Here is a 21,468-nt window from a genome sequence, read left to right as displayed (position 1 = left end):
AGGTGAAAGAAAGCTGACTTTTGTCTTTTTTTGGCGAAGTACTTTTGTATTGATCCTACTAAAAAGTTCTTCATATTGTGAGCTAAACAACTCTCTCTCCCTCTAATTTTTTATGTCTTTCTTATGTATGTACGTATGTATTTATTTTTGGCTGCATCGGTTCTTAGTTGCAGCACGCAGGATCTTTGTTGAGGCATGAGGGATCTTTCGTTGCTGCACGTGGGCTCCTCTCTAGTTGTGGCATGAGGGTTTTCTCTTCTCTAGTTGTGGCACACAGGCTCCAGGGCGCATGGGCTCTGTAGCTATGGTGTGCAGGTTCCAAAGCACGTGGGCTCTGTAGTTTGTGGCACGCAGGCTCTCTAGTCGAGGCGCATGAGCTCAGTAGTTGTGGCATGGGCTTAGTTGCCCCGTGGCGTGTGGGATCTTAGTTCCCTGACCAGGGATCAAACCCGCATCACCTGCATTGGAAGGTGGATTCTTCACCACTGGACCACCAGGGAAGTCCCTCTCCCCCTAATTTGTACATGGTGGTCCTAGTTCAAGTCTTTGGAGCCACAAAGAACAAGTCTTGATGGACAGTCTTAAAATATTTAAAGATATTATCCTGTTGTCAGAGATTGGCAAAGTTATTTTTTGCATAGACACAGATAGCAAGGATTTTATTTAGGTTTTGTGAGTCATGCAGTCTCTGATTCAACTCTGCCACTGTAGCTGGAAAGCATCCAGAGACAATATGCAAACAAATAAGCATGGCTACATTCCCATAAAATTTTATTTACAAAAACAGTGGTGGGTTATATGTGGCCCATAAACTAAGGGTTGGCTAAATCCTGGCTTAGAAGAAATGGGGACGATAGCAAAGTATGAGAGAGTCAACAGCATCAACAAACTATAGAACTCACAAGATTTCAGCAAGCTTGCCAAATGCTGAATCACTTACAAGTAAAATAGAGAATGTAATTAAAAATAAGATATCATTTACAATAGCAATAAAAATTACAGAGAAGCTAGCAGTTAGCTAAGAATACTCAACATTTTTATGGAAAAAAATGTTAAACCTTGTTTAGAAAAGCAGGCCACAGGCAAGAATGGCCTCCAGGAGGAAATTTGCCAGCTCCTGGTTTAAACAAATACTGTATCCACTGCCTGGAATTCTTATCCTCCCTGTTAGATTGGCGAACTCTTTACGGAAGCTTGAGCTGATTCCCAAGACCATGCCAGGGTTCCTTACACACAAACCTTGATTGTTTGCATAATCTCACTGAACCTTCACTGCTCCTTGGTAGCTCTTACCACAACTGAAGCTTAAATAATCCTGCTTTAATTCTCCATCCTCCCCAGTCTGGCTCCACTCCTGCCTCAGGTTGTAATTAGGCTCCTAAGCTAGACTATTATCTATGAGGACATAGAAGACTTTTGTATCCCTAGTGACAAGTATACAACAAGCAATCAATGAACATTTCTTGCTTAAATGCATGATCAAATGAATGCCCAAGTCATCTGTATTCTAGGCTGGACACCTCTCCTGTCCTCTTTCATTTCAAATCCCTCCATCTGTAAATGTGTTTCCTGGAACTCAATTCAATAATTCCAATAAGGATGAAACTTTAGACCTTTCATTAATTTGGAGTTCTCTAAAACTGCAGGCTCCCAGGGGCTCTGATCACATCTTTTTATTTTACAGTGTACTATACACAACAGGTACCTAATAGATGCTTCCTAACTGAATAGTGAAATGACCATCTACGACCTTTTAGCTCCCATGGACCTGAAATGAATCTGACTATGCTAGAGGTCTAAAGCTGACTGACAAGTTCCTAAGCTTGTCAAGGTTTCAAAATATCCAGATCATTGAGACACTATTAAATCAGATTAGCAATGGCAGTTTAGCAAAATATCTCACATCCTTTAGTCATTCAGATGCTCTTCTCATAAAACAAGTTTTATGCCCACAGATCCTCAAATGTGAGGTTGTCAGAGAATTAAATGAAAGACATGATCGCTGTGACAAAGCCACACAAAAGTTGCAATCAGAAGTGAGAGTAAAATAAAGCAACGTGTTTTGGGACAAACCCTAGATCTTAGGTAATATAAAATTATGTGCAAGTCAAGGGCACATCTCTGCCTGTTGCCAGGCAGAAGTTTCACCCTTGCCAGTCTAAAGGCTAAATCATCAAAAAAAGGTTTTAGATCAAGTTTACAATCAAAAAGAGATCCTCTTAATGCCTAGGTTTTTAATCTGACGGCTAGGTTAATTAAATGGCCTACAATTGAAGCTGATCTATTCAAGAAGGCCCATTGTGGTTGTTAATGCTCACTTGAGGATCTAACCCAATTTGGGGCAATATTAGGAAAGTTTACTATGAACAGATGGAAGTATCATAATGAAGAATACATTACACTCCATCGATAATCCAGAATATTCTAGAATATTCTAGCTTTCTCTTTTCTATTTTTTTAGTCTTTGGTCTTAAATTTGGAATATTGAAGGGAATGTAGTCTTCTGAGCCACTAGGAAATCCAATGGCCACAGAGGTTAAGGTTCACAAAATGACCCGTGATAGCCTGAAAGAGTGAATGTACCTAGTTTTGCATTCAAATAGGATTGGTTGTTAGCACTAAGAAGAAATCTGATCCAATGAACAGGATCTGTGTGGTGAGTTGTATTTGACATTATGTGGCCTGTGCAAATGCCGACACTGGAGTAAAGTAAGGTAGAGAATTGTGACTGGCAACTCAGAAAACAACTAGAAGGACCCTTAGATATAACTTATTATAAATCACTCATTTTTATAGCTAAGAAAACTGAGGACCAAGCAAATGGCATGATTTGTCTCACATGAGTTAGTGGTAGATCTGGGACTACACCTCAGAATCTTATGACTTTTTATTTCTTCTTGACTTTTAGTGCTACCCTTCTTTTACTGCATCCTAGGTGGCGCCACAGCAAACAAGACAAAGCTGGATGGCACTGATGATGGACACTCTCGATCCTATGTTCAGCACGTCCGTTTCTGTCCCACCTTAGACTGCTCTGAAACTCTAGGCTGCTAGGGTTATCAGGTGGTCTCTTGTCCACTAGGTTAAAATTTGATTTATGTTGAGAAGATTAAATGCTTCAATGCTGACCTTGTTCAATGTTTTCATGGCTAAATAAAACTAGGCTTGGGGAAATGGGTCAGGACTTAGAAAAATATGGTCAGTTATTTTGTTATATTGAGAATACAGATTTTTAATAATTTAAATTTACAATGAAGTATAATAAACATTCAGAAAACTATCTTACATTTTAACTTCCAGAGACAATATATATAGTGTATATAAATACATGTATATTTATACACACACATCCTACATATATATGCTTATCAATGTATAAAAATATGGGGATGGAGGAAGGAAAGAGAGACAGAGAGAGGCAGAATGTGAATTCTAAGATAGGATAAATCCTTTGTTTCCTGTTCCCTAGTAGCTCTTCTATTGAGAGTTCTAATTAGCAGTAATATTCAAAAATATTTAACAACCAATGTGCAAAGCAAAGAACCATCAGACACACACTGGCTGTAAACTGCTCAACATTTGTCTTGGTTCTAATAAGCAAAATAAGGAACTGCCCAACCAATACCCAGCCAGTCTCAAGGAAAACACAGAAAAAAGGCAAAGGCCATACAATAATTTTTCATGCTCAGTTACATACCTGTTTACGTAAAGTACATAAACAACCTCACAGACCTGATCTCATTTTCCCAAGACTGTCCTAATTTTTGCTAATTTTTTTTATCTTTAGCCATTTTAGAGCAAGTCAGGGGTAATAACTAAAGACAGAAAAAGTAGCCATTATGATTATCATCTAAATCTACGATTTCTCTCCTGGTTATGCTCCATGGGTGGTCCATTACCTTTGTTTATGGAAATATAGGTACAATTCTTTGAAATCTGTGGAGGAAGCAAACAATGGAGCAAGCTTATCATCAATAACCAGCAACTGGGTTAATACTGATCCTTGGACTACTTTAGTATCTGTGCTAAAAATAATTATGATATATTTTTCTCAATTAAATCTTTTTCTTTCACGGTACCAATGCAACTGGTGCACTTTCCCACATAATGAGTCTTATTATCATTTCAAAGCAGATTTGAAAATACCCAGATAAGGGACTTCGCTGGTGGTCCAGTGGTTAAGACTCCGCACTTCCACTGCAGTGGGCGCGGGTTCGATCCCTGGTTGGGGAACTAAGACCCCACATGCCGTGCAGTGTGGGAAAAAAACCTAGATAAATAAATATTAACTCTAATGTAAAATTCTCTCACATTTGTCCAGCTCTCAGTTTTATAGTACTTCCTCGTGATGAACACTACAAATAACATACAGTTTTTAGGAGAATTCCCAAAATAAAATTTGCAAAATCATAATGTAAATACGTAAATCCAGAGGCCAAAAAATCTTTTCTGAACCTCAGTTAAATAGCATGGTAACTGGAGACTAAGAATTTGATCCCACTGCTGTCCTGACTTACTTCTCTGGTCCTTAGTTCCCTTCTTTCTCGAAGAATAAAGGTGTAAAATTGGGTGATCTCTAAGTGCCTTCTAGATCCGATAAAATGTGAATATCCCTTTCACCAAACATTTTTCTAAAACAAAAAGAAAATCTCTAATCACTGAAGAAAAATGAGAAAACACAGAGAAGCAGAAAGAAAATAAGAACGGAACATTTTACCACTAAAAGTTAACTGCTTTAAAGTTTAACGCTGTTAGCATTTTGGAGAGTAGGATTCCAGCTTTCTCTGTCATTTTCCACATACATTTTACAAAACAAGGATAACAGTATCCATTCACTCTGTAATCTGTTTTTTAAAAATATAATTTGTGGAGCATATCTTAGGTAGGGAAGTTATTGATGTACAAAACAGTACTGCTGTGTTGTCACTGTTCAAAGCAGTTTACCTATAATTTCACACACGGAGTAAGCCTCTGAGGTAGGTACTGCTGTCCTCATTTGACTGATGAGAATACCGTGAGGTGAGGTTAAACTGATGTCCAAGGTCGCGTTGCTAATAAGTGGTGGGGCTGGATTCCACCCAGGGAACCTGGCTTACCTCCTCAACACCCTGCCCTACATTTCAGTCATGATCTGAGATGTAGGCAGGGGTGAGCCATGTGAAGAGCTGGGGAAAAGGGAACAAGTATGAAGGTCTCGCAGAACCACAGTGTGTTGGGGGAGAGAGCTAAAGAGGGTCAGTGGGATCAACATGGAGCACACCACCCTTGGTTCCTGATAGGAACATGGACTGATGGGAGCTGTCCGCTGTTCACTTCTGACTCATGGTAACCTTTGGGGCTGGAAACAGTCACAGTCCAGACTGCTTAGTTGAAACTCTAAAGAAATAACCTAAATATTGAGGATACCTAGCTCTTTAAGCTACATCTGCACTTAGCAAGCGAAATGATCAGCCATGCCAATGAGTTCAGTGCAGGCAAAAAGCTCCATTGCCTTGCTTATCCACATTTTGGAGGCAGAAGGAGGCTATGAAATTTTGAGCGAGCTTCAGTTATCGAGATGCTTATACAAATTCTATGCTCACCTTGCACTTAGCAGTCTAATATACAGTCACTAAATACCAGACTGTGCAGAACGATGATTTCATTGATTTCATTCTCACAGTGTACACTTTAACAAGAATGCCATTTTTATTTTGCAATCTCTTCTTGATTTATCTTTCCCCTTTTCTCTCACCTCCAGACAAGAGCTAATTAAAGAATCTATTTTGTGTTTAGTACTACAGTTCGAGCAGCCATTTTATGTATTCCAGCCTAAATGGGAAAGACATATTATGAATTTTCACCGTGCAGCTCTCATGGAAATTAGAAATGAATGGGCATTAATTGCTGAAGAATGAGATCCTTAGTCTGCTAATTTTGTGATAAAATATTCTAATAGAACACATTTGTCATCTCTATGAAGATATACTAAGCAAGTCGAGATAAATCTAAAAGCCAAGCGGAAGGCAGAGTTGTGGCCAACTTGTGTCACCTAGGAAGACTGTGGACTTCCCGTGTTCCTGAATTTTTGTTCCTTCTCTCTGAAGCAGCAACTCTGGGTGATGTTTCTCCTGGGCTGTGTCTTAGTGCATCAGAGTCAATATTTGACTATATTTTCTCCTTGATATACCAAAATGGACAACACCACTGAATGGACATTTTGGCATAAGCGTATTACGGGCAGAGGCCAGAGGGGCTGTATTTTTAAATAATTCAGTACAGAATGCCCCTGGAACACATATCTCGAAACAGATTTTTTATCCTTAGATCTAGAGAGACGGCACTGATAGCTTTTTAACAGAATCGATCCTTTGCCTACCTTCTTTGTTCAACTGATGAGATTGTTCAGTTTTATTCAATGTAACTCAGCTTAATGCAACACAGTCATTTAACATTTGCCGTGTGGCAAGCACTGTGCTGCACCCTCGCACCAAACTGGATGACAACTGTGGTCTGTGCTTGATCACATGTCAGTGTCAGCGGGGTGGGGGAGGGCAGGCTGACAAGTAAATATGAATACACCAGATGAATATTATGATAGAGAGATGGACCAAGAAGCACAAAACAAACAATTCTTTCTGTTGCCAAGGGAGAAGTTATGCTTTTGGTTTCATAAATAATGACTAAAATAATATTCTGAATTTCTCCCTTGTAGACCTGTTCAGTAAAACCATTTCAGTAAATGGCATTCCCATCCACCCAGCTGCTGTGCCAGAAACCTATGTGTCATCCTCGATTTTCTCTTTCACCACCTCCCACAGGCAATGCATCAGCAAGTCCTGGCAGCAAACTGCATCTATATCCTGAATCCATCCCCTTCTCTCCTCTCCACTGCCGCCCGGTAGTTCAAGCTGCCACCGTTTACTGAGTGAATTACGGCAACCGTCTTTAACTGGACTTCCAGTTTTGACCCGCACTTTTTTAAAAGTCCATTTTTCACACAGTAGCTAAGCAATCTTTTAAAAAAACATACATAACTCTCTTACATAAAACCCTCGAATGGCTTTTTGTTTCACTTGAAACAAAACAGTCTCCAACCTCAACTCAAACCACCCTCTTCCCTGGTCACTATGCTCCATAAGGCTCACATTCTCTTTGCTCTCTGAACATGCCAAGTGATTTATTTTTAGGCCTCAGGGCCTTTGCATGTGATGTTAACTCAGCCTGGAAAGCTCCTCCCTCTGATCTTCACAGGACAGACTTCTTATCATTCAGGTGTCAGCTCATGTCATCCCTTCAGAAAGGTTTTGCATAACAACCCTGTCTAAAGTAGACATTCCGCCCCACAGAACCTCTGTTTCATCATACTCATTTATTTATTACTATCTAAAATACTGCATTTTGGGTTTTCTTTATGTTTGGTTGTTTGTACCTGTATCCTCTGAACAATGTAAATGCCATGAGAAGGGGTCTTATGGTTTTTGTTCACTGGTGCCCAGAGTAGTGACTGCCACATAGCAAGTGCTAAATGAACATATGTTAAATGCATGAATAAGTAAATGAATGATTGAAATCTACATTATTTGCTCAAAAATTCAAGCTTGGTCTATGCTGTAAGGATGCTCAGACTTTCTCTGCAGAGGTGGCTTAAGAAGGCACCCGATACAGCATAGTTGAGGGGGAGGGGTCTCCTCCTGGAGAAAGTAATATATTTGAAGAAACTGGAAGGACCAGTATAAGTTAGTCAAGAGACCAAGAGAAGGAAGAGCATTTCAAGAAGAGGGAACAGAATACATATAAATACTCATCGTGAATGTACAAGGACTCATGGTGGGGAAAAGGCATGGTGCTATTAGAATTTGGCATACAAATCGGCAAGATGGTCTTCAAAACGCACATGATGAACTACCATATACTGTTATGCCATCCATCTAAGTAAGTAAAGTGAAACTCATATGTTTTCTTGAAATATTCTTACCAAAGTGTGGGGAATTAAAACTTCTATCTCAAATAAGACTTGACATTCTTGCATTTAACTGTGGTTGGAACTATGTCTTCAGTATCATAAATCCAGAAGTTATTTGGATAATTTAGAAGTTCTCTTTGGACACTGAATACTAAATTACATAGAATTGATTAATGAGCTAATTGTTTAACCTTCTACTTCATTTTGCCTGTGTACACAATTTAAGTGGAAAGAAACAAGAAATAGATTCCTTTGTTATTTATAGTCACCTAAATCCACATTCCATTCCTGTTGAGATTAGCAATTAGATTTCTAATTAGTCTTTCAAAATGGATTCATGGGTTTATTTCTTACATAAGTGTAGGAAATATAGGTACTGAATGTAGAAAGCATTAAACTTTTCTTGAATTTAATTGACACAGTCAAGCTTTGCATGCCAATAACATAACAACCTCCTGAACTCAACCTATGATCACAAAAAGCAGAATTACGAATATCCCTTTGAAAACTCACCATCATTTCTCAGTATTAGCGGTGTGGGTGGCCCCAGGACCTTTTGGTTTGTTACTGTATTTGTAACCACACAGGTATAATTTCCAACATCTGATTTTTCTACTTTGGCAATATACAGATTCCCAGTCTCTTGAGAAACGAAGCGGCGATTATCCTGATAGGAAGGGTATTCATTGAAAATCCAGGCATAGCTCAGCTCTGAAAGCAAAAGGAATCATCATTACAAATATGTCTTTTGTAAGAACTCTACTGTACTCATGAAAGAACTGGTCAAGTTAAAAATTCATATTCCTGCCCAATGGTCCTTTATCAGCGGGCTAAATATCAATAGGAAGTAATTACAGTCCCTTAAAGCATTTATAATCTTCCTACCATCAGTCACTGAGATTTTATTCCTATATGACTAGAAGGTACACTGATAGCCGATTAAGAGAAGTCCAATCTCTTTAAATCAAGGGAGTAAGTAAGCATTTATAGTTTGCTAACCATGTGCCAAGCACCATGTAATTACTTACAGAGCTAATGCTCAAATTACAGACCCAGAGAGTCTACAATCTTGATATACCCTGGAAACTATTTAGATCACTTCTTTCAATTGATAGATAATAATCATAATATTACATCACGGTGCCACATACTTGCATAGTACTTTGCGGGTTTCCAATACATTTTATAGTTTTCCATTAACTGAGAAACTTTGGCACAGAGGAACAAAGTAACGAATCTAAACTCAGCCCTAGTTAGAGACAATTCTGAGTCTCAATCCAGTCTTTTCCCAATGCCTCTTACTCTTGATGCAAATTCTTACTCCCTTCTCACTTGTGAGGTTGAACTCCTTTCCCACTATTTTAGTGAGATGGGGATTTAATATTGTAGCAAATACTCACTAAACATACAATGACTGGTTGCCTGGTCCCATAAATGCAAATCTGTATTTTTAGAAAATTAGCTGAAAAAATTATTACATACGTAAGGGAGTGACTATAAAGCAGCCATCAAAGAGCGACCTTCTCACAAACACTTACTCATCCCAGAATGCCAGTGGGATGAGTGTAATACCTGAAAATATTCCTTTGAAAGATCTAAGTTTTCTTAAGAACTAGGTGAATGTTTTGTGAACGAGCACGTCAGCCCATGCTTTCAATTTCAGAAAAGAAACCTAAATGACAGTGAGTTTAAATGATTTGCTGCAGTGAACTACTGTGCTCTGAGGAAACCAAACTTTTTAGCTCCAGGCATTCCATGATTCCTCTCTTTAAAGTGTGATCCCCAGATTTGTTCAAAGCTGGAGAAGTGATATAGTACCCACTGGCACTGATTAGCCAACATGACCTGTTTTATTTTCAAAAGTTATTTTAGGCAGGAAGAGGAAGCAACTAGAAGCAAAGGGAGTCTCAGGTTTCAGAACTAGTTGGTTGTGTTCTTGTATGCTGCTCTTTAATATGATCCTGGCCTAAATTCTAAATGTATGGAGTGTCCTTGGAAAATGGCAGAAAGGTCACCTCAGCTTTGTATAGAGAATACTAACTATTGGAAAAGGCACTTGTTGTTTAGTACTTCAGTGAGTCCCCAGTTGTAATTGGCCTCAATAACTGAATGTGCAACAGGAAACATATTCTGTCTTAAATAACCCACTGTTTGCATACAAAGGAGTCGTCATGCAGATTTCTTTCCCTTTATCACTGGATTATAACATTTCCGTACGCATTATTTTAGAGAGATATAATTATGTTTATATGAGAATAGCTAATCATTTTATTTACACATGTGCATGTGATTAGAAATAACCCCATGCCGATGTCAAGAGGATACTCAGTGTAAATAAACAAGTGCTTCCCAAAAAGCTAGTTACTTCCTCAAGAAACTAAAATCTGGGGGAGGAAAAGCCCCTCTAATAGGTCATGAAGAAGTACCATGTGATACGGCAATTTTCCCATAAAAACAGGAGATTTAACAAACAGCACAGAGCAATGTACTCCTCTCTCAATTTGGTATGTGAGTTTCAGGAAAACAAAGTAATCTCTGAGCTTCTCAATTTTCTCTTATGAACAATGAAGAGAACACTGCTTATCCCCTAATTAACTATAAGAGAGTTTTAAGAATCAATTAACATATCCAAAGTCACAAGGTATAAGTTAGAAAGTAATTTACCAGCAAAATATTAATTAACACACACTTCTCCAAGGAGAGTTATAATCACATATATAAACTGTATATATATATTTTTTCCTGAAGATATTTTTCAAAACTGTTGCTAGTGGCTAGTGCCACAAGGCTTTCTTAATTTTGTAGGAGAAGGACAGTTTAGTAACTAGAAAGTTGTATGGACCACGCATATCAGGAAAAGACATCTGCTTTGTTATTTTCCTAATTGGAGTAAAAAAAGAAAATGACGAGAAAAGCAAAACTCAAACCTGTATTCCATAAAGAAAGCCATTTAAATTTAAACACTCTCCCTTTCAATTTCTTAATCCATCAAAAGGGGATAATTAATAAATGTGATACAGGTATGTGGTGATGATCAAGTTACGTGAAAGCCCTCTGAGTCATAAGCACATCTGTACCATTAAAAGTTAATCATTTTTAAAGTAAATATAAGAACAAAAGTCAATGAACATGCTGTTGATCTATGTAAATTATTTTGGTTTCACTGATTTTGTTACTTAGTGCTTTAGTTGGAGATGCAAACAACCGTAAACATATTCTGCAGGATTTTCTAAACTGTGGTCCTTGGAATATTAATTCCCTGTTAACAGAAGTTCTCTACACCCCCGTCTACCTCAAATTTAAAAAGGTTACATGACCAAATGACTTTAAGAAGCACTGGATTAAGTAAAGTTTAACTGATTTAAAAATTTTTCCTTTCAGGACTTCCAAGAGGTTTTTAACATTCCAACGTTCCTCAAATTTCTTAGAGAGTATGTAAGCCATGCAAACTTATTTGATATAGAACCGCCTCCCAACCCCTCCACCCACACACTGTTTTTCTAAAAAATTATTAATATGTCACAAAACCTAGGTTGGGAAACCCTGAACTAATGCAACGATTTCAATTCAAGAAATGGTAAGTATAATATAAAGATTATTAACTGTATTACTTCAGTTCTGGGGAAAGCCATTAAGTTACAATAAACAACAGAAAACAACAAAATGTTGAAATAAAGTTGCAATAAGTTTCCGAAATTGTAATAGTAATATAACACTGTAACCATTTCCAATGCTGTAGACAAAGGAACAAACCATAGTTCTGAAGACAAGTCTCAAATGGATTGTGCTAAGGATGGTAACTAACATCAATTCAACATGCAACCTTTGTAAAATACTGTTGAACCCCAAAGTGCAAAGGTTAGCCAAAGAATCTTGGCTGGTGCACTGGTGAGAGCACATTGAGCTAAACGCTGAGCCTCTTGAAGGGGGAAAGTCTCTAAAAATAATATTAATTTATTTTTCTTCACAGCAAAGAGCACTACCTGGAATACTGTATTTTTATTTGCCCACAACAATGAGTAAGGAGCATGAGTAATATAATATAATGATAATGCAGACATCAAAGCAGGGAAATATGTAGTAAGACTAAAAATTACACAACATATAACTTGTCTTATCTGTTCTTTTTAAAGGTATGAAAGAGGAACAAAGCTGAAGGCATCACACTCACTAAATTCAAACTATACTACAAGGCTGCAGTAATTAAAACAGTATGGTATTAGCATAAAAACAGATGCACAGATCAATGAAAGAGAATAGAGAGTTCAGATATAAACCTATACATATATGGTTAGTAAACTTACTACTAAGGAGCCAAGAATATACCATAGGGAAAGAACAATAATTTGGTAAATGACATTGGGAAAACTGGACAGTCACATGCAAAAGAATGAAACTGGAACACTACCTTGAACCATACACAAAAGGTAACTCAAAGGGGATTAAAGATTCAAATGTAAGACCTGAAACCATAAAACTCTCAGAAGAAATAATAGGCAGTAAGCTCCTTGACATGGGGCTTAGAGATGACTTTCTGAATGTAACATCAAAAGCAAAAGGTAAAATAAGCAAGTGGGACTGCATCAAACTAAAAAACTTCTGCACAGTGAATGAAACCATCAATAAATTGAAAAGGCAACCTATTGAATGGAAGAAAACATTTACAAATCATATATCTGATAAGGTGGTTAATATCCAAAAGATATAAAGAACTACAACTAAGTAGCAAAAAAAAAAAAAATCTGACTAAAAATGGGCAGAAGCTTCCTGTTGGCTGTTTGGCCTGAGGCGACTCAGCACTGGAGCCTACCCAGCTCTTTTTATTTTTTTTTAACATCTTTATTGGGCTATAATTGCTTTAAAATGGTGTGTTAGTTTCTGCTTTATAACAAAGTGAATCAGCTATACATACACATACATCCCCATATCTCTTCCCTCCTGAGTCTCCCTCACTCCCACCTTCCCTATCCCACCCCTCTAGGTGGCCACAAAGCACCAAGCTGATCTCCCTGTGCTATGTTGCTGCTTCCCACTAGCTTTCGGTTTTACATTTGGTAGTGTATAAATGTCCATGCCACTCTCTCACTCTGTCCCAGCTTACCCTTCCCCCTCCCTGTGTTCTCAAGTCCATTCTCTAGTAGGTCTGTGTCTTTATTCCCGTCCTGGCCCTAGGTTCTTCATGACCATTTCTTTCTTTCTTTCTTTCTTTTTTTAGACTCCATATACATGTGTTAGCATACGGTATTTGTTTTTCTCTTTCTGACTTACTTCACTCTGTATGACAGTCTCTAGGTCCATCCACCTCACTACAAATAACACAATTTCGTTTCTTTTTATGGCTGAGTAATATTCTGTTGTATATATGTATCACATCTTCTTTATCCATTCATCTGTCGATGGACGCTTAGGTTGCTTCCATGTCCTGGCTATTGTAAACAGAGCTGCAATGAACATTGCGGTACATGAATATTTTGAATTATGGTTTTCTCAGGGTATATGCCCAGTACTGGGACTGCTGGGTCGTATGGTACTTCTATTTTTAGTTTTTTAAGGAACCTACACACAGTTCTCCATAGCGACTCTATCAATTTACATTCCCACCAACAGTGCAACAGGGTCCCCTTTTCTCCACACGCTCTTCAGCATTTATTGTTTGTACATTTTTTGATGATGGCCATTCTGACTGGTGAGAGGTGATATCTCATTGTAGTTTTGATTTGCATTTCTCTAATAATTAATGACGTTGAGCATCCTTTCATGTGTTTGTTGGCCACCTGTATATTTTCTTTCAAGAAATGTCTATTTAGGTGTTCTGCCCATTTTTGGATTGGGTTGTTTTTTGATACTGAGCTGCATGAGCTGCTTGTAAATTTTGGAGATTAATCCTTTGTCAGTTGCTTCATTTGCAAATAATTTCTCCCATTCTGACACCCGGCTCTTCGGTGGGGCTAATGGTGGACTATAGGAGGGCTCACACCCAGGAGTACTTCCCAGAACTTCTGCAGCCAGTGTCCTTGTCCCTGCAGTGAGCAACAGCCATGCCCTGCCTCTGCAGGAGACCCTCCAACACTAGCAGCCGTGTGGCTGACAGGGTCTTGGTGCTCGGGCCGGGTGTCAGGCCTGCTCCTCTTAGGTTGGAGAGCTGAGTTCAGAACACCGGTCCACCAGAGACCTCCCAGAGCCATGTAATATCAAATGGCGATAGCTCTCCCAGAGATCTCCACCTCAACGCTAAGACGAAGCTCCGCTCAACAACCAGCAAGCTACAGTGCTGGACACCCCGTGCTAAACAAATAGCAAGAAAGGAACACAACCCCACCCATTCATAGAGAGGCTGCCTAAAATCATAATAAGGTCACAGAAACCCCAAAACACACCACCAGATGCAGTCCTGCCCACCAGAAAGACAAGATGCAGCCTCATCCACCAGAACACAGGTACTAGTCCCCTCCACCAGGAAGTGTACACAACCCATGGAACCAACCATACCCACCGGGGGCAGACGCCAAAAACAACGGGAACTAAGAACCTGCAGCCTGCAAAAAGAAGACCCCAAACACAGTAAGTTAAGCAAAATGAGAAGACAGAGAAATACACAGCAGATGAAGGAGAAAGGTAAAAACCCACCAGACCAAACAAATGAAGAGGAAATAGGCAGTCTACCTGAAAAAGAATTCAGAGTAATGATAGTAAAGATGATCCAAAATCTTGGAAATAAAATGGAGAAAATACAAGAAACATTTAACGAGGACCTAGAAGAACCAAAGAACAAATAAACAATGATAAACAACACAGTAAGTGAAATTAAAAATTCTCTAGAAGGAATCAATAGCAGAATAACTGAGGCAGAAGAACGGAGAAGTGACCTGGAAGATAAAATAGAGGAAATAACTTCTACAGAGCAGAATAAAGAAAAAAGAAAGAAAAGAATTGAGGACAGTCTCAGAGACTTCAGAGACTTCTGAGAGTCCCAATATTCGAATTATAGGGGTCCCAGAAGAAGAAGAGAAAAAGAAAGGGACTGAGAAAATATTTCAAGAGATTATAGTTGAAAACTTCCCTAATATGGGAAAGGAAATAGTCAATCAAGTCCAGGAAGCACAGAGAGTACCAAACAGGATAAATCCAACAAGAAACATGTCAAGACATATATTAACCAAACTATCAAAAATTAAATACAAAGAAAAAATATTAAAAGCAGCAAGGGAAAAGCAACAAATAACATACAAGGGAATCTCCATAAGGTTTACAGCTGATTTCTCAGCAGAAACTCTCCAAGCCAGAAGGGTGTGGCAGGGCAAATTTAAAGTGATGAAAGGGAAGAACCTACAACCAATATTACTCTAACCAGCAAGGATCTCATTCAGATTCGACAGAGAAATTAAAACCTTACAGACAAGCAAATGCTAAGAGAATTCAGCACCACCAAACCAGCTTTACAACAAATGCTAAAGACTTCTCTAGGCAGGAAACACAACAGAAGGAAAAGACCTAAAATAACAAACCCAAAACAATTAACAAAATGGTAATAACAACATTCTTATCAATGATGACCCTAAATGTAAATGGAGTAAATGCTCCAACTAAAAGACATAGACTAGCTGAATGAATACAAAAACAAGACACATATATATGCTGTCTACAAGAGACCAATTCAGACCTAGGGACACATACAGACTGAAAGTAAGGGGATGGAAAAAGACATTCCATGCAAATGGAAATCAAAAGAAAGCTGGAGTAGCAATTCACTTATCAGACAAAATAGACTTTAAAATAAAGACTATTACAAGAGACAATGAAGGACACTACATAATGATGAAGGGATCAATCCAAAGAGAAGATATCACAATTGTAAATATTTATGCACCCAACATAGAAGGACCTCAATACTTAAGGTAAATGCTAACAGCCACAAAAGGGAAAATTGACAGTATCACAATCATAGTAGGGGAGTTTAACACCCCATTTTTACCAATGGACAGATCATCCAAAATGAAAGTAAATAAGGAAACACAAGCTTTAAATGATACATTAAACAAGATGGACTTAATTGATATTTATAGGACATTCCATGCAAAAACAACAGAATACACTTTCTTCTCAAGTGGTCATGGAACATTTTCCAGGATAGATCATATCTTAGGTCACAAATCAAGCCTTGGTAAATTTAAGAAAATTGAAATCATATCAAGTATCTTTTCCAGGCACAACGCTATGAGACTAGATATCAATTACAGGAAAAAATCTGTAAAAAATACTAACAGATGGAGGCTAAACAATACACTACTAAATACCCAAGAGATCACTGAAGAAATCAAATAGGAAATCAAAAAACACCTAGAAACAAATGACAATGAAAACACGATGACCCAAAACCTACGGGACGAAGCAAAGCAGTTCTAAGGGGAAGTTTATAGCAATAAAATCCTACCTCAAGGAAAAAGAAACATCTCATATAAACAACCTAATCTTACACCTAAAGCAATTAGAGAAAGAAGAACAAAAAAAACCCCAAAGTTAGCAGAAGGAAAGAAATCATAAAGATCAGATCAGAAATAAATGAAAAGGAAATGATAGCAAAGATCAATAAAACTAAAAGCTGGTTCTTTAAGAGGATAAACAAAATTGATAAACTATTAGCCAGACTCACCAAGGAAAAAAGGGAGAAGACTCAAATCAATAGAATTAGAAATGAAAAAGGAGAAGTAACAACTGACACGGCAGAAACACAAAGGATCATGAGAGATTACTACAAGCAACTCTATGCCAATAAAATGGACAACCTGGAAGAAATGGACAAATTCTTAGAAAAGCACAACCTTCCGAGACTGAACCAGGAAGAAATAGAAAATATAAACAGACCAATCACAAGCACTAAAATTGAGACTGTGATTAAAAATCTTCGAACAAACAAAAGCTTAGGACCAGATGGCTTCACAGGCGAATTCTATCAAACATTTAGAGAAGACCTAACACCTATCCTTCTCAAACTCTTCCAAAATATAGCAGAGGGAGGAACACTCCCAAACTCATTCTACGAGGCCACCATCACCCTGATACCAAAACGAGACAAAGATGTCCCAAAGAAAGAAGACTACAGGCCAATATCAATGATGAACATAGATGCAAAAATCCTCAACACAACACTAGCAAACAGAATCCAACAGCACATTAAAGGGCCACACATCATGATCAAGTGGGGTTTATCCCAGGATGCAAGCATTCTTCAATATACGCAAATCAATCAATGTGATACACCATATTAACAAATTGAAGGATTAAAAACCATGTGATCATCTCAATAGATGCAGAGAAAGCTTTTGACAAAATTCAACACCCATTTATGATAAAAACTCTCCAGAAAGTAGGCATACAGGGAACTTACCTCAACATAATAAAGGCCAAATACGACAAACCCACAGTCACCATCGTTCTCAATGGTGAAAGAATGAAACCATTTCCACTAAGATCAGGAAGAAGACAAGGTGCTCACTCTCACCACTATTATTCAACACAGTTTTGGAAGTTTTAGCCACAGCAATCAGAGAAGAAAAAGAAATAAAAGGAATCCAAATCAGAAAAAAAGTAAAACTGTCATTGTTTGCAGATGACATACTACACATAGAGAATCCTAAAGATGCTACAAGAAAAGTACTACAGCTAATCAATGAATTTGGTAAAGTAGTAGGATACAAAATTAATACACAGAAATCTCTTGAATTCCTATACAGTAATGATGAAACGTCTGAAAGAGAAATTAAGGAAACACTCCCATTTACCATTACAACAAAAAGAATAAAATACCTAGGAATAAATCTACCTAAGGAGACAAAAGACCTGTATGCAGAAAACTATAAGACACTGATGAAAGAAATTAAGATGATACACACAAACGGAGAGATATACCGTGTTCTTGGATTGGAAGAATCAATATTGTGAAAATGACTATAGTACCCAAAGCAATCTACAGATTCAATGCGATCCCTATCAAATTGCCAATGGCATTTTTTACGGAACTAGAACAAAAAATCTTAAAATTTGTATGGAGACACAAAAGACCCCGAATAGCCGAAGCAGTCTTGAGGGAAAAAAAAGGAGCTGGAGGAATCAGACTCATTGACTTCAGACTATACTACAAAGCTACAGTAATCAAGACAATATGGTACTGGCACAAAAACAGAAACAGAGATCAATGGAACAAGATAGAAAGCCCAGAGATAAACCCACGCACCTATGGTCAACTAATCTATGACAAAGGAGGCAAGGATATACAATGGAGAAAAGACAGTCTCTTCAATAAGTGATGCTGGGAAAACTGGACAGCTACATGTAACAGAATGAAATTAGAACACTCCCTAAGACCATACACAAAAATAAACTCAAAATGGATTAAAGACCTAAATGTAAGGCCAGACACTATGAAACTCTTAGAGGAAAACATAGGCAGAAGACTCTATGACATAAATCACAGCAAGATCTTTTTTGATCCACCTCCTAGAGTAATGGAAATAAAAACAAAAATAAAGAAATGGGACCTAATGAAACTTAAAAGCTTTTGCACAGCAAAGGAAACCATAAACAAGATGAAAAGACAACCCTCAGAATGGGAGAAAATATTTTCAAACAAATCAATGGACAAAGGATTAATCTCCAAAATATATAAACAGCTCATGCTGCTCAATATTAAAGAAACAAACAACCCAATCCAAAAATGGGCAGAACACCTAAATAGACATTTCTCCAAAGAAGACATACAGAAGGCCAAGAAGCACATGAAAAGCTGCTCAACATCACTAATTAGCAGAGAAATGCAAATCAAAACTACAATGAGGTATCACCTCACACCAGTCAGAATGGGCATCATCAGAAAATCTACAAACAACAAATGCTGGAGAGGGTGTGGAGAAAAGGGAACCCTCTTGCACTGTTGGTGGGAATGTAAATTGATACAGCCACTACGGAGAACAGTATGGAGGTTCCTTAAAAAACTAAAAATAGAATTTCCATATGATCCAGCAATCCCACTTCTGGGCATATACCCAGAGAAAACCATAATTCAAAAATACACATGCACCCCAATGTTCACCGCAGCACCATTTACAATAGCCAGATCATGGAAGCAACCTAAATGCTCATCAACAGACGAATGGATAAAGAAGATGTGGCACATATATACAATGGAATATTACTCAGCCATAAAAAGGAACGAAACTGGGTCATTTGTTGAGACGTGGATGGATCTAGAGACTGTCATACAGAGTGAAGTAAGTCAGAAAGAGAAAAGCAAATATCGTATGTTAACGCATGTATGTGGAACCTAGAATAATGGTACAGATGAACCGGTTTGCAGGGCAGAAGTTGAGACACAGATGTAGAGAACAAACGTATGGACACCAAGGGGGGAAAGCCACGGGGGTGGTGGTGTGATGAATTGGGCAATTCGGATTGACATATATACACTCATGTGTATAAAACTGATGACTAATAAGAACCTGCTGTATAAAAAAAATAAAATAAAATTCAAAAAAAAAAAGAAAAAAAACTACAATGAGGTATCACCTCACACAGGTCAGAATGGCCATCATCCAAAAATGTATAAACAATAAATGCTGGAGAGGGTGTGGAGAAAAGGGAACCCTCTTGCACTGTTGGTGGGAATGTGAATTGGTTCAGCCACTATGGAGAACAGTATGGAGGTTCCTTAAAAAACTAAAAGTAGAACTACCATCCGACCCAGCAGTCCCACTACTGGGCATATACTCTGAGAAAACCATAATTCAGAAAGAGTCATGTACCACAATGTTCACTGCAGCTCCATTTACATTAGCCAGGACATGGAAGCAACCTAAGTGTCCATCAACAGATGAATGGATAAAGAAGATGTGGCACATATATACAATGGAATATTACTCAGCCATAAAAAGAAACGAAATTGAGTTATTTGTCATGAGTGGATGGACCTAGGGACTGTCATACAGAGTGAAGTAAGTCAGAAAGAGAAAAACAAATTCCATATGCTAACACATATATATGGAATTTAAAAAAAAAGGTTCTGAAGAACCTAGGGGCAGGACAGGAATAAAGACGCAGACGTAGAGAATGTACTTGAGGACATAGGCGGGGGAAGGGTATGCTGGGACAAAATGAGAGAGTGGCATGGACATATATACACTACCAAATGTAAAACAGATAGCTAGTGGGAAGCAGCCGCAGAGCACAGGGAGATCAGCTCGGTGCTTTGTGTCCACCTAGAGGGGTGGGATAGGGAGGGTTGGAGGGAGACGTAAGAGGGAGGAGATATGGGGATATATGTATATGTATAGCTGATTCACTTTGTTATAAAGCTGAAAGTAACACACCATTGTAAAGCAATTATAATCTAATAAAAATGTTAAAAAAAAAAAGAAGGGCAGATCTGAAGAAGTATTTTTCCAAAGAAGACATACTGATGGCCAACAGGCACATAAAAAGACACTCAACGTCGTTAATCATCAGGAAGATGCAAATGAAAATCACAATGAGCTATTATCTCATACCTGTTAGAATGGCTATTATCAAAAGGACAAGAAATAACATGCATTGGAGAGGGTGTGGAGAAAAGGGAACCCTTGTGCACTGTTGGTGGGAATATAAATTGGTGCAACCATTATGGAACACAGTATGGAGGTTCTTCAAAAAATTAAAAATAGAACTTCCATATGATCCAGCAATCCCACTTCTGGGTATTTACGTCAAGAAAACTAAAACACTAACTTGAAAAGATATCTGTTCCCCCATGTTCATTGCAGCATTATTTACAATAGCCAGGCATAGAAACAACCTAAGTGTCCACTGGTGGATGAATGGATAAACAAATCATGTATAAATATAAATACACACACACGCACACACACACACACATATACAGAGAATGGAATATAATTCAGCCATTAAAAAAGGATTAAATCTTGCCATTTGGGACAACATGGATAGACCCTGAGAGTATTATGCTAAGCGAAATAAGTCAAAGAAAGAAAGATGATTATCACATGATCTTAGTTATATGTGGAATCTAAAACACAAAGCAACAAACCAACAAACCAAGTTTATAGATATGAAGAACAGATTGGTAGTTGCCAGAGGCAGGGGGTGAGGTAGGAGGAGAAATGGGTGAAGGGCATTAAAAAGGTAAAAAACAAACTGAATTTATAAAATCTTAAAACAAAACTCCCTAGCAATTCCATTACCTCAACATAATGATAGCTATTGTTCGGAATACCTTTTCAATTCTTGCCTATATGCCTGTAGGCTTTTCATGATTTTAACCATAGCTTAAATTTTATTAAAGAAAAAAAAAAAAAGGGAATTCCCTAGAGGTCCAGTGGTTAAGACTCAGCGCTTTCACTGCTGAGGGCCCAGGTTCGATCCCTGGTCAGGGAACTAAGATCCTGCAAACCACACGGGATGGCCAAAAAAAAAAAAGTGTTTTTTAACAAAGCAAAAAGCCAACAACAACCAAACAAAAAATATGACAATTCTGAGGC

At 38.0% G+C, this 21,468-nt stretch overlaps 1 protein-coding gene across 1 annotated transcript in view; it reads right to left on the bottom strand.

The window, feature by feature from the left end:
• CNTN4 (contactin 4) overlaps positions 1-21,468 on the bottom strand; it is a 501,156-nt gene that overhangs the window by 183,627 nt on the left and 296,061 nt on the right. Inside the window, exon 5 of the mRNA XM_029243779.1 lies at positions 8,459-8,656. Coding sequence (XP_029099612.1) covers positions 8,459-8,656 — 198 coding nt within the window. The remainder of the gene's footprint in view (positions 1-8,458; positions 8,657-21,468) is intronic.

This window comes from Monodon monoceros, unplaced genomic scaffold (genome assembly GCF_005190385.1).
Source record: "Monodon monoceros isolate NGI ecotype Baffin Bay Population unplaced genomic scaffold, NGI_Narwhal_1 Super_Scaffold_3, whole genome shotgun sequence".
In the NCBI taxonomy this organism is placed as follows: domain Eukaryota; kingdom Metazoa; phylum Chordata; class Mammalia; order Artiodactyla; family Monodontidae; genus Monodon; species Monodon monoceros.
The sequence above is the reverse complement of the archived record's forward strand: the minus strand, read 5'-3'. Positions and strand labels throughout refer to the sequence as shown.